General features: G+C 44.0%; 1 protein-coding gene across 3 annotated transcripts in view; it reads right to left on the reverse strand.

Annotated features, from left to right (window-relative positions):
- GRID1 (glutamate ionotropic receptor delta type subunit 1) overlaps window positions 1–14,483 on the reverse strand; it is a 686,787-nt gene that overhangs the window by 108,720 nt on the left and 563,584 nt on the right. For 2 of the 3 annotated variants that reach the window (XM_059397942.1, XM_059397944.1), the window contains exons 9-11: window positions 6,588–6,689; window positions 4,950–5,147; window positions 1,120–1,444 (exon numbers count right to left, since the gene is read on the reverse strand). In XM_059397942.1, coding sequence (XP_059253925.1) covers window positions 1,120–1,444; window positions 4,950–5,147; window positions 6,588–6,689 — 625 coding nt within the window. The remainder of the gene's footprint in view (window positions 1–1,119; window positions 1,445–4,949; window positions 5,148–6,587; window positions 6,690–14,483) is intronic. The other variant, XM_059397943.1, reaches the window with a different exon arrangement.

Below are 14,483 nucleotides of genomic sequence, written 5' to 3' on the forward strand. Positions count from 1 at the left end.
CTGGCTTAGGGAAACACCACTGGAGTTGGGGTGGGGAGCAGGGAAGTGAGTTCCTGGCTAGTTATCGGGGATGGTGACAATTCTGGGAAAGATTCCAAAGACCACCAGTCTTTGAAAGGGATGGAAGACCACCAAATACGAAAAATCCAGAATTGGCCTTTTAGTGATGTGATGTTTGTCAAAACACCAAGGGTAGAGTTCTGAATATCAAAATCTTCCAGTTAGAAGATTCTATCTCCCTGTGTTGCCTACTTCCAGGGCTGCAATCTGATGTAAGATCCTTTTTCAGTTTCAAGTTCATAGAGAGTAGTCTCAGGAATTCTGTAAATATAGAATTACCTCCTACCTGGAGGGTTCCCTAGCTTTCTTTTAAACCTCAGAAATGAGATCTCGCTTTTATTAATATTCAGTCCTCACTGGATGACTTTTTTTCCTAGGATTTTCAGAAACCATTGCCTGTGACTTGCAGTCAGTAGCTGCCCCATGGAGGCCAATTATTTCTCCTCGGTCCCTTAGGTGGTAGCAGAAGAAAGCATTTCACTGACTCTTCTTATATAACCTTGCAAACAGGCAATACATGTTTTGCCATGGTGCAAACAAGGCCAACACTCACGTTAGGAACTTTGCAATTTGTTGCTTGGGTCAAAACTGCAAGATCCTCTAACTTACCAAGTGCTCTCCAGACTTCAAGGAGAAAAGAGACTCTGTATCTCAAGGATGGATGGAGGACTGCTTAGATGATTGCAAAACAATTGTGACTTTTTTTTTCTATTAAGATTTCAAATTTAAGCAAGATTCAGTTTCATCTGACAACCCCATGTGCATAACAATCAACCTAATGTGGGAGGGGAGAAAAGTACAAAGCAGAACTCCAAAGTTAATTTTATCTAAAGCGGAGAATCGGGCTTTGAAGTTGAGTTCCTTGTCACTTCATTTAATTTCTACCTAATATTACTCAGAGAAATCGGGTACAGACTGATATTAGTACTGTCCTAGAGATTAAATAAAATTGTATTTAAAATGACTTTGCCAAAACGCATCTAAGAACTCTGCCAATGGGCACGTTCCTCCAGGCCCCTGGGAAGATGTGACTGCAACATCAGGAAACCAGGAATGTACCTTGCTGTACAAAGGCTCCGTAGACAATCCAGATGGCACTGTGCAAGGTGGCCGAAGCGGATGGTCGGGGCTGGGCAACACTCTGAGCCCTCACGGCCTGGATCCGGTTCAACACAAATATCAGCACGCCCACCACAGGGATGGCGGCCGCAATGCAGGCCCACACGGCAAAATCAAATGGAGCAAAAAGAGAGAAGATGCTTATTTTCTCCTCTGGCTTCTTGATTAGGATCCCCACCGAATAGTCCATGTACCGCTTGCTGAAGTCCACAACGCTCTCCCTCTCCGGGGTGATCGTGATGGCGGAGATGGCCAGGTCTGCCCTCTGAAAGGCAAAACCAACTCATCAGACAGCAGTCCTCAGCTTCCTGCTGGGGCCCACCCTGGGGCAAGGGCTGCCCTCTACTTTTTGGGTTGTTCTGTCCAGAGGAAATGGATTCAAGAGGTGACACCCTGCAACTGACCTTGAATACTGTAAAAAAAAAAAAAAAAAAAAAAAAATTCAACATTGTCTGTTTGAATTGTAGTTTTCCTTTACTTTCTTGTTATCCTCACAAACTTTCACTCTCTTCTTTCTCTTGCCAGTATTTCCCTCTTCCCCATCCCTGGCCCCAACCAAGAAGTCCCTTCTATCTTCTTTTAGGCTTATCTGCATCCTTCTATACTGCCATCAAGGCTTTCCAAACTCTCTTTAGCCCACATGGATGTCTCCCTTTCCTGAGACGCTTTGGAAGTTTTATGGTGAGTTGTACAACTACTTGAAATCTCATTAATGTCACAGTCCCTGGTTATTTTATATGTAAACTCTATGCCAGAGAGCAATATCCTCCAAGAAAAAAAGGTTATCTACTTTTCTTGACCTTCCATGGCCCTTAATTCATGGCCTCTCAAACATACGGGTTGATTCTTCATATAGTAAAGCCGCGTTGGGAGGGGACTCTCTGGGCATGCCTTACTTTGACCCCAAAAGTACCTTATAAGACTTTTGCTTTCCAAGATGGGCTTAATTTTAAAAACAGACAAAGACTCCATTAAGATGGAACTAGACTGTGAGATTAAAGCAGCCAAGACTGGTGGAGGTTAGGATAATTAAGACTAGATGGATAATGGTGGGCAATAATAGGCCAGCATTCCCCCCGTTCAACCACAAGAGAACCAAAATATGCAATGATTATCCTGATCTTGACTCTTAGACTTCTAAGTAGGAGATACCATCAAAAATAAGTTTATTTTAGGGGCACCTGGGTGGCTCAGTTGGTTAAGCAGCTGACTCTTGGTTTTAGCTCAGATCATGATCTTGCAGTCATGGGATAGAGCCCCAAGTCGGCCTCTGTGCTCAGCAAGGGGTCTGCTTCAGACTCTCTCTCTCCCCCTCCCTCACATCGTGCGTGTGTCTCTCTCTCAAATAAACAAAATCTTTAAAAAAATAAATTGGGAAAACATACATAAAAACATTTTTTTAAAGATTTTATTTATTTATTTGACAGAGAGAAATTACAAGTACACTGAGAGGCAGGCAGAGAGAGAGAGAGAAGGAAGCAGGCTCCCTGCTGAGCAGAGAGCCCGATGCGGGACTCGATCCCAGGACCCTGAGATCATGACCTGAGCCGAAGGCAGCGGCTTAACCCACTGAGCCACCCAGGTGCCCCAACATAAAAACATTTTATCAGAAAAAATTTTTATCAGATTTAATATGTGGGCTAGAGGGGCAGATGTATTGATGTTAACTGAAAAATCCAAAAAATAAATAAATAAAATAAGATAATAAATGTGAAATCCAACAACATATCTAGAGTATAAAGAAAAAATGCTGGAGGTAATGATGGTGAAGCTCTCCTGTAGAACTGTCACATTTGCATCTCTGGTTGTTGCCTCTCTTTTCAAAAACTCAAGATCCGGAGATTTCTTTTTAAAGATTTGGGTCATTCAGAGCATATGTAAGGATTAAGAAGAGATCTAGTGGAACAAGATAGCTTTACAACATAGGAAGAAGGGAAAGTAATTTATGAAGCCAGGTCCAGAAGAAGGACAAAGGGATTGACTTACGACACAGGAAGAGTGGTGACCTGTAACACAGGGAAAAACACTTCACTTCTGAACCTGGAGTATGAGCAGGTGTCTGCAGATGTGAATTTTACAGGTAGTTGAAGTAGTTATATCAAGCCCACAAATCTTCATTTCTTTGCCTAATACAGGAGCACTTTGTTTTAATTTAGGAGAGAAGACTTTTTGATTGCTTGAAGAGAAAGACAAACTTTGAAACAGTCTCTAAGGGATACAGCCAAGGGGTCCAACAAGTTAAGGAACTTGGCTGTCCTGAAGGCCTACCTGAGTTTGAAGCCCACACACTATTCATATATCCATTTAGGCAAATTTGTGATTTTCTTCTCTAATTGTATGTAGCAACTTGGAAGTCAAAGTCAGAGGGTAGATAATATAATCAAGTCAGAGTTTCAGTACAATAAGAAACTAAGAACAAAGAGAATTACAAAAGATGAAGGGAACAGGATTATCTGGTCGAACACCAAGGGCACACCAGGCTGGAAAGGATGCAGTATCCCAAGGTCACAGAAATCTTAAAGAAATATGAACCTCAAATACATGTACTAAGTGGAAAGGGCCAGACACAAAAGACCACATATTGTAGGACTCCACCTACATTAAATGTTCACAAAAGCAAATCTATGGAGATAGGAAATATATCAATGGTTGCCTAGGGCTGGAGTTGGAATGGGATTTCACTGTAAATAAGTGTGAGGGATCTCACTGGGTTGATGGACTTATTCAAAAACTAGATGATGATGATGGTTGCATAACTCAGTAGATTTCCTAAAAGTCACTGAATAGTATATTCCAAAATGGGTGAATTTTTTATATAAATTAGTACTGCAGGAAATTTTTTTTTTAAAGCTTAGGAGGAACTGGAGATTGTGTCTGCGTTTACGGGTTTATAAAGCAAAGGACCTATGTTCTGGGAGCAAAGGTTCAAAAGACTCAGGACAACAAGTCACAGTCATGGAGTGGACAGTGATGGTAACGCATAAGATGCTGACAAAATGCATGGGGTCGGGCACTGACATGGAGCACAAACCAAGATCTTGGATAGCGAGGCAGTCAAAACACTGGGAGCCAACAGTTGGCCCCAGAGATGTCTGCAATGTCAAAGTTGGTAGCAGCAGCAACAGCAGAGAGGGAGAATTTGAACAGATGCCACCATCATAAATGACTACCAGGAAATAACCCAGAGGTCATGGGATGATGGGGTGGGGATGGGAACACAGTGAACAGGCCTCATATCATGAGCATGGGTCTCAATGAAAACCCAGGTTGTAAGGAAAGAGGAAGTGTCATTATCTGAAATTAATCTAAGGAGCTGGGAAATGTATCACAACATTGAAGACACATGCACACACTCACACATACATATGAACTTGTGTATACACACCCCTGCTGTGGGCCATGAGGGAGAAAAGAATAAGCCCTCACTCATACCTCCTGTGAGAACCAAGTTCCTGTTTCAGCCTAAACGTGTCGGTGGGTTACAGGAAGTGTGTATGACAGAGCAGACTCAGTGGACAGGCTTGAAAGGAATGGCAGCAGTGGGCACAGAAGGAAAACAGAGTGCCAGGGAATGAGAAAATTGGAGAATAGGAATGGGCATGATGGGGAGGGGTGGGCTGAAGAAAAGAGAGCTCTGATGAGTGAAGAGTGGTAAGCTGTGATCTCCTTAGCTAGCTCCACGGTCCTAACTGCCTAATGGGCCAAATTTAGATATCACCCTAGAAGCAGACTAGGGTACCCTTCCCCATGACCCTGCTTTTGGGACCTACCTTGCTGATGAGCTCCCCGATCATCCCGTTCCAGGAGGTGTTATGGAGCTGGTGACCATACCTGCCATCGGGGGCCTGGTAAATCTCATATTTGAAGCCCAGAGCCTTGGCCAGTGCATCCAGGACATCTATAGAGAACCCTTTGTAGCGCTTGGGCTGTCCAAGGATGTTCTCAGCCACCATCACGAAAGGCTCTTCCTGAGGACAACAGAATGGATGTTCTTCAATTAAATAACAGGTTATTAACACACATGTTTCCAGGGGATTGTTGGAGCGACTAATGTGATGAATCGTAGCTCTAGAATGTTTGAGAGCATGGGCATGTATTTACCCAATTTTCTCCTGGAGTCTGAACATCTCTGCCCTTTTTTTTAAAAAAGCAGTTTATGGACACTCAGAGCACAGCAGATAGGAAGATCCCTCCAATCAACATATTGATGAAGGAATGGAGATTTACCTGTTTTGTATGATGCTATCCCAGCCTCAGCTCAGAACCCTATAGCCAGAATGACATGATTTGTTTTCATTCCTTTATTTGTGACATTCAGGACTCTGTCCTTAGGAAATACCATAATTCTTCAGGACCCACATAAGAAATGTGGTTACTTCTCATCCAGGATAAAGAACGACAGTAAAAGCTCTATAACATTAGATTGAGAGAAGACGGTATTACATCTATCAGATTGTACTAGAAAATGGATTCTGATTCATGGGAGAAGGTCACACCGTATGTCAAAGGACAGGACAGAATTAAACCTCGCAGTTCCCAAGCCCAAAGCCATATTTACACATTTTGTGCTGTGTCCTGTGTACTCCTGTAGGGCATGTGGTTCTCTGGAAAACACCTCAACCTTCCCCACCACAATCCTATAAAACTGAACAAGAAGGGGGCTTTTGGCAAACAGCCCCAGAGACTAGATCTCAGTTTAACTGGGAGCCTGGGGGGGTATGGTATAATGCTTATTCCGTGATGTGCACACAGGGAATGCAGGACACTGTGGCCAAAGGGTTCTAGAGCCAAGGAGATGACAATGCCTGATGTGACCGAGGGGACATTTGAACCAGGTCTGACCAGTTAATAAGAGGTAAATCGAAAATATCTCCTAAGGCCCTGGAAAGGTGAAGGAAGAAATTGATAGGAAGATGATTCTAAGGTCTCTTAAAGATGTAAAAATCCATGATGCCAGGACAACTATGCAGACAAATGGCAATAAAGGGTCTTTGTTATGAAGCTTGTGTCACATGGGGCCATCAGGAGAACCAGAGGGGTGTGTTCTGCCAAGCAACTGTCTGGGGACACTGGCTATGAGCAAAGCTCTCCTAAGGACCAGCAGTAGGTCAAGATACTGGTTATACCCAGGAACGTGTAGAGTTGTGCCTGCTTGGAAGCTTAGCCGTGGTTCCAGATCGGTAATCCTCTTCTAGAGCAGCCCAGTCACCTCCGGTGGAAGGCGCTGGGGCAGAATCTCCAACATTACTCTTCCTTTGTTATTTGCAAAATTATTTGCCATAAAGGCCTTATGAACACTTGAGCAATGACTCAAGATCCCCTTTTCTCCAAACCCAGCATTAAGCCAAACAGAAACCTCTGGCTCGAAAGCCTGAATGGTAAACTCCCCAATATGCCCATGATCCTACCAAGACAGTCACCACTTTGAGAGTCAGTCCTTGGAGGCGGCTGCCCATGGGCCTCTCTTGCAGGCTGCCATTCAGGCCCTTCTCTGAGTCCCACGTCGCCAGCTGTGGAGGAAAAAGGGAGTGTGAGGGACAGAACGGGCACCTGTGTGCACCTCAGAAACTCACTTCTCAAACTGGGATCCTGTATCAGGCAGCTAGGAGGACAGCAGTCCCTTAAAACCTTCAAAAGAATAAAGGTGTGGCAGAAAGTTCCACTTGCTCCATTAGCCTGTCTGGAACTTGAGGACTTGCCACATCTTTAAAATAAAACCAATTGGTAAGAACTTGTTTCTAGAATGAATATTTCTAATTTTATTATGTCCGCCCACTGAGGTCATGCCACCGTGTCTCCCACAAAGTGTCTTCTTTCTGTAATTACTCCTTTGACTTGCCCAGGCCAGATGGCCCCCTGGGTTCACCCATTGCTGCCACCAGGGCAGGATGGGACTCAGCAGGGAAGCAGGTAACAAAGGCGCCTTTCTGTGGCTTGTCTTACACCCTGATGCCTGCTGCAAGCAGGGTTAAGAGCTCCCTACCTGTCTTCTCTGTAGGGCAAATTTCATAATTTTTCCTTGATATGCAGGTAAGGCCTGCAGAGCTCCCAGGCCTGCAGAGCCTCTCCCAGAGCCTGTTGCATCTCTGAGAGGGCCCCCCAAGCTGGTTATGGAGCCCCTCTGCTGGCTCAGGAACTATAGGAGACACACATATTCTCCAGACTGCTTCCCCTCACTGCATCTCTGCAGGGCCCGGGGGGAACCACGATGAACTCCTTATCTGATCAATGATTCTCAATCACTAATTGGTGAAATGGAAAAAGAAAAAAAAAAAAAAGCAGATATGAGCCCCCATCTCAACTTAATCAGGATCTCAGCACTTAGGCATGGAGAATTGTAATGCTTCCCCAGCGGTCCTCATTGAGAAACCCTGTTCTTCTAGGTTACTGCATATTAGATTCTCGTAAGAAGGCTTTTAAAGCATATTGGAGGTGGGGCCTCGCCCCCAGAGGTTTGAATTTAATTGGTCTGTAGTGGGCTAGATAGGAATATTTCAGCTCCCCAGGTGATTCTAATTCACAGCCAGGACTGTAAACCTCTGCTATAGATTAAAGCAGGGGATCCTCAAACTGTAATATGCACACAAATTACCCAGGGATTTTATACATACTCTCTGATTCGGGGCCTATGATTATTCCTGTCTAACAAGCTCCCAGGTGAGGCTGCTGCTGCTGATCCAGGACCACCACTGAAGCAGACCACTGTGGGCAGCATCCAATTTTCACTGGAGAAAACCCACAATTGCCCTGCTTAGGCTGAGCAGAAGAATTATCCCTCTGTTGGAGAAATGTCACCAGGTGCCCTAAAGAAGCCACCAGTAGTGCTACCTAAGGACACGATGGCTCTCTCAGCATGTCCCTAAGCCTTGACATCTGCAGCAAGCTCTAGGCTCTGAGCTTTGACTATCTGGAAGATACTAGAACGCTGAGGCCTAAAGCAGGACTATCAGAATGAGGTACATGGTTGTAAAAGCAGTTTAAAGGGAATCTAGAAACTCCAGCTATCACTTTGGACACAGTACCAACTAAGACCCACTCCATCCTAAGTAATAGGATGCCTGGCAGTGATGAATGAATCATTTAGTTAAGAGCATGGCCGTGTGCTCTGAGGAGCTCCTCACAGCCACCACCAATTAATTGGAGGGGCACTGCAGGAAAGGGCAAAGTTAAAATCTGCCCAAAGTCCTGTTCAAGGACATCAAAGATGCCACACTCTGGGAACTGGCGTAGTGAGAGGGAAAGCTCATGGCTCTTTCCCCTCTGGGTCTTGGAAACAGCACTGGGACCCAGGATCAAGTCCTGCATCAGATTAAAATGCTGGTCAAAGGGAAGAGACAAATCCAGACAAAAGGTGTTGATCCCTTGCATTTTTTGGACCCTGTGACATGGACCAAGGGACTCATGTTGTGTGTTTGGGCTGCTCACATCTTAGCCCCTTAATTGGTTAGCCCAGGCATTGGAACTGCTTAACCCTGATGGGTAATCCACCAGACCCCCGGTGGGGTGGTGTTGAGAAGGTCCCTGAACCATCCCGATGATTGACAAAGTCAAAATGAAGGCGGTCTTGTCCTCACGATGACATACTGTTTCAGGTACCAGATATTCTGCCCTGTAACACGGCTTGAATTCCTAACATGTGCTGCTTTAAACCTCTGTGGCACAGGCGAAGGGGCATCTCCGCTCTGTGCCAGCACCTGCCTGAGTAAGACCCGGGATGGGGCTCAGCTTGGCCCTGACCAAACTTTACTCACTGTCTGTCACTGACTGTGATTGTAGTCAGTCTTGGCAATGGAGAATGGAGGCAGGAAAAACCAGTTGGGATGAAGCCCTGTCCCTGTAGAATTTTAAGCTCAGCTGTGACACGGGCTCTGTCTCTCAACGCCTGCCCACACAACCCTCTTCTTCTAGCTCATTGCCTGGCTCAAGGCAGCAGCCCCCCTGCCCTGGAGGATTGCAACAGCCTCCCCATTGATCTCATTACTCCCAGCCTCTCTCTTACAGCCTCTTCCATTGTGCTGACTTGTACCTTTATAATAAATAAACAAACAAGAAGGTGTTAATGAACATTTTTGAATGACTTCCCATTTCCTACAGAATAAATCTTAACACTCTGAAGCTTGGCCTAAGAGAAAGGTCTTCCTTATGGAGATCCAAACCTGATGATCAGCCTCACTTAAGTTTACGTAGGCCTGGTCCACTCCAACCCTACCAAATCCCTCACCTTCCTCACACAACTCACACGGCACGCTTTCTCCAGTTCCCTCCAGCCTGTAATACCATCCCTCTTTGGTTGGGTCTGGTACACTCTTATTCATGTTTTGCTTAAATAAGCTTTCAATTTAGAATGGTTTTAGATTTACAGAAGAGTTGTAGAGGTTGTGCAGAATTTGTCCATATAGTCTACCCCCAGTTTTCTCCATTTAAGATGGTACATTGGCATGACGCATTCCTCACAGCTAACGCTGTGTTTATTAGTCCCATGGCCACCATTTACACAGAGCTGAGGTAGAAATAACCTCCACTCTCTTCCATGCTGGACCTTAGTGTGTGCTACTTGGGTTTGTCACCTTGTCCCCTGAGATCAAAACCCTTCATAAACTGTCTAGAACTTCAGGCTCTTGGACTAGACCTTGCCTTGATTATTCCCAGCTCAGGGTTTCCAACCTTGCTTTGAATGCCTTGTTCTCCTCTTGAAGATCAACTTACTATACCTGGTAAAGATCTGGGGAAGAAGAGAGGAACTTGAAGGTATGAAAATAGCATAAGTTTTGTAGTCAACCGACCTGTATTCTAGTTGTGTTTCCATCACTTACCTGGGTGACCTCAGAAAGCACGTTTGACTGTGGTGCTTAAAATTTTGAATAAACTTGACTCCACTGAGATTCCATTTACTTATCTAAAAAGTAAAATAAGAATACTTCCCTGCCTACCGAACAATTAGGGGGCTATTCAAAAGAAAAAATCACTTTGAAATAATCTGCTACCAAGCAATAACCACAGATTAAAGAATCAGGATGTAAACCCATATGTGTAATAAAAGCCTAATTATGGTTTTTTAAAACCATTTTTTAAAGGGTGGTGGTAAACATGGGAGGAGATTTGTTAAAATGTAATATGTGAATATAGCCAGGTGGTGGAATTATGAATAATCATTGCAACTTCTTGACACTGTTCTATGTTTTCAACAGGTTTTTCACTACTGTCACAGAAAGGAAAATAAGCTTTTGATCAAAATAACTAGCAGGGGTGACAAAATCCTGTCACATGCTTTGTAGGACTAAGGACTGAGTAGAGGGGAGTGATCAGAGTTAAATAATCTGTTCGTGTGTCATGACCAGTCTGAGAGTCAGAACCCCCCAAAATTCAGTCTTCTGGCTGCCAAGAGCTGTGGCCACAGCATCCCCATCTCCTAGAAGAGCCAATTACAGGTTCTACAGGTTCATCTAGCATGGCGTCTCCCATTCTATGATGTCTCCAGGATGATATGGGGCCCGGTACACCTGTTAGGTTTGGAGACAGGGAAGTGACCACTGCTGAGGTCCAGCTCTATGAAGACAGGATAATCTTTCTCCACTAATAAAGAAGGACAGTAATCCTAAGGCAAAAACCATTTAAATCAAAGTGCAGGTACATGAGAGGGGGAAAAAAAAAATTCCTCCAAGCCTGTAATTACCTCTTTTTTTTTTTTTTTTTTTGGTCTGAAAGTATTGAGGACTTAAAGGTTTTTATTTTTGTGTGTTTTTGTTTTTTAATACAGACCTCTCTCTCCCTGGCCTTCAGGGCATCCTGTACTCTGACAGAGAAAGAAAAAATACTTCAAAGTGAAACCAAAATTCTGCCTTCAAACACATCAAAGTGCAACCATGTTCCAGGAACCAGGATCCTTGAGTTGGGCAGAGAAGTTTATTATTCCCTCACATCAGCCTCAAGCCGAGCGCCGCAGGCTGAGTGAATCCCCCCATTTCCACAAAGCCTTGTGTTCTTTCCCAAATCTTAAGACCAGAGTAGTAATCCTTCATTTCTGAGTGAGGCCATCCCTCTGAACACCTGATACATAAGACCAGAACACAGAAAAAGCACAATCTAATGGACTCCACTGGACGTTTCTTTTCTTTCTTTCTTTCTTTCTTTCTTTCTCTCCTTCTCCTTCTCCTTCTTCTTCTTTTTTTTTTTTTAAAATAAAATAAAGCCTTTAAATGGATTCCCAAACAGCCCACCCAGATTAGGAGAGACTGTATTTGCCTTCCCTCCTAAGGATGCCTGGTTCTCCTGGTTCAGAACGCCAAGGAAAAAGTTTCAGTCAATGAACGCCAAATGAGGCTGATGGGCTTGATAAATGGGAAGCCAGAAAAACCTTTCCCCCATACGAGTCCTGACACTCAGTCATACAGCTGCAGACCATTTCGTTTGTACATAAGGGCGTCGATTCTGACTTCTCCTTGTATTTTGTAGACAGAATGTTGTTTATGGGATCGATGAATTTTATGACCACAGACACCCACTTTTGACAGCTGACCTGTCAAGATCAGTGCCTGAAAAACTAATTTCCAGCACGGTTAAACAAAACGAGAACTGCCACAATTTGATAAGACAGCTCTGGTTCTCATTCATCCAGGAGGTCTGCTCGACCCAGACCAGAAGCCTGGATGGAGCCAGAGGTTACAGCACAATCATCCCTAGAAAGGAGATCTATGGTTTTAAAATCTGATTATGACAAACAACTGTTCAAGGGATCAGCCAATTGAAGAATAAATTTCATGAACCACTGGTCTTGGGGAAATACATTTCCTGAGTCAATCGGGATGTTCTTCATGTTAGCGTTTGAGTTGTGAGATGTGGGGATTTGGGACTCTGTGGCCCTGTCTTTAATAAATGCAGGGCCATTAACCATCAATGGGATAGGCCTCCTTTGGCAGAATGGGCTTTGGGGTCTATAATCTAGTGACAGAGGTCTCTTAAACTGTCATCTCTTTTCATGGGAAGGGGGAAGGAAAGGAGAGGCAATCCAACTGCTTTACAGCCCAGAGACAGAATATGACCAGTTTCATCCATAGAGCCTCGCCAATTCCTGGGGAGGGAGTGAGGGAATGAAAGAAGGTAAGTTTGCTTAACCCCAAATCTCATATTTAACTATATCCAGCAAGACAAAAGATCAATAACCTATAGTCACATTTCACAACTAAGTGACCACCTGCTTCAGTGATGAGCTTACCTCAAGAGAGCACTGAAGGCAGGAAGTGAAGTTTTGATGACCATGTCTATCAGACCTCACAATTTGAGTCCAATTTGAGCCATACCCTCACTGACCAGTGACCACATTCAGCTGAGCACACAAGACTTGGCTGGGATATGGGCTTCAGTAGTGAAAGCCACAGTGGGTTTACCATCATGCTAGTGCATGGACTTTTCTAAAACAATAATCCCTCTATTAGCTTTTGTTCCATTGTCCATTTCTGTAGAATAGATGGGTTCAGGGTATGTTTCAAAGGATCACATTCCTGGCTGGGTTTGGAGCCAAGGGGGCACCCACATCTTGAACCAGCCTGTGTTGGGGCATTCAGCCAGCACTGGTTTCAGATAATCAATTGCACATTTTAAGCTTTGGCTAAATGCAGGGACAACATGTTTAGACACAAAAGAGCATCTTGGAAACAGAATGTAAGAATCTGAACATAGAATATTATTTATAGCCAGGATTGCTAAAGTAGGGTGTAATTTAAAAGTTCTTTTGGGGAATTCCAGTATATCAGGGCCTCTAAGATATGGGCCTTGCGAGAGTATGAACCACAGAAGATCACCATCAGGTCAGAGGTACCCACTGGACCATTCCTGAAGCTCCAGATATGTTACAACAAGACAAGAGGAGGCCCTCATGGGAATGGGGGACTCACAGGGGAGAGCTGAAAGTCTCAGCCCAGGACTATGTGTGCAGGAATTGTACATTTGGTGAAAGCTGTACTCCCTTAAAATCAGCGCCAGCAGAACTCCTGTTAAATGTCCAGAGAGCAAAGCCAGGAGAAAATGAAGGTTTTTTATGGCCAGAGAGCTATCACAAATGGGAACTTCATGAAAAACCTTTAGCAAGGTGAGGAGAAAGATACTCCTCCAATGGTGCTGGCGAGGAGGACCAGAAAAACATGTAGAAGTGCTATTGACATTAGTAACCAGGTCATTCATGATGGAGACCATGAACATGCCCCAGTGCTAGCCTCCACTTTCTGAAAGCACAGACACAGAGGACTCGCTGGGTCCACAAAGGGACAGAAGGACTGACTGACTCCAATGGTGCCAGCAATGGAGTCTTTCTGTCACATTAACAGTAAGGGTAGAGGTAATTCCACTTTGCCTAAGATATAGAAAGCAGCAAGACAATGTTTCTTTCACTGTAACAAACAAACAAAAAGTCAGATAATTGCCAAAACTGTATTTTAAAAAATCAAGCCTCTAAGACAGCTGTGGTCACACACTATGCTGTGTGAACTGATGAATTTCAAAAGATGAGAAGCCTCTCTAAGGACAGACAGGACACGAGAAATGTTCCATCCTCGATAGAGCTTGGAAGAAAAGAAGTCGTAGTTGTAACAGTGGATAACAAGAAAAAAAGACCAAAATTTTACCAGATTTTTATTTTTTTAATTTTTTTAAAAGATTTTATTTATTCATTTGACACAGAGAGAGAGAGAGATCACAAGTAGGCAGAGCAGCCCGCAGAGAGAGGGGGGGAAGCAGGCTCCCTGCTAAGCAGAGAGCCTGATGTGGGGCTCGATCCCAGGACCCTGAGACCATGACCTGAGCTGAAGGCAGAGGCTTAACCCACTGAGCCACCCAGGTGCCCTTACCAGATTTTTAAAGGCCAAGTGATAGTGAGTTTCCCTGGGGGCCCAGATACAAGGGAGGCCATACCCACTCATCAGCTCTTTCCTCCGAATCTCTAAGGGGGTGGAATGGGAGAAACCAAAACAGAACAGAGGAACAGAGCAACCAAAAGTTATAGGACAATATGAGATATAGGCGTAGCTATTATAGGACTTATATCTGCTATACCTGAATAAACCTTATAACTCAATTATAAGAAGAAATTGTAATTTTTATAAATAGAGAAAGGATCTATTTTTCCAAGAAATATGTGAAAGGATAATATGAACATGAAACCATATAAGTTCAACATCATAAGTCATCAGAGAAATTCAAAATAAGACTACAAGACATACCACTAAACCTCACTAGAGTGGCTAATCAAAGACTGACCTTACCAAGTGTTGGTAAAGATCTAGAATGCAAAAGGTGCAGTCACACTGGAAGAC

Source organism: Mustela nigripes, chromosome 4 (assembly GCF_022355385.1).
Source record: "Mustela nigripes isolate SB6536 chromosome 4, MUSNIG.SB6536, whole genome shotgun sequence".
Taxonomy (NCBI): Eukaryota; Metazoa; Chordata; class Mammalia; order Carnivora; family Mustelidae; genus Mustela; species Mustela nigripes.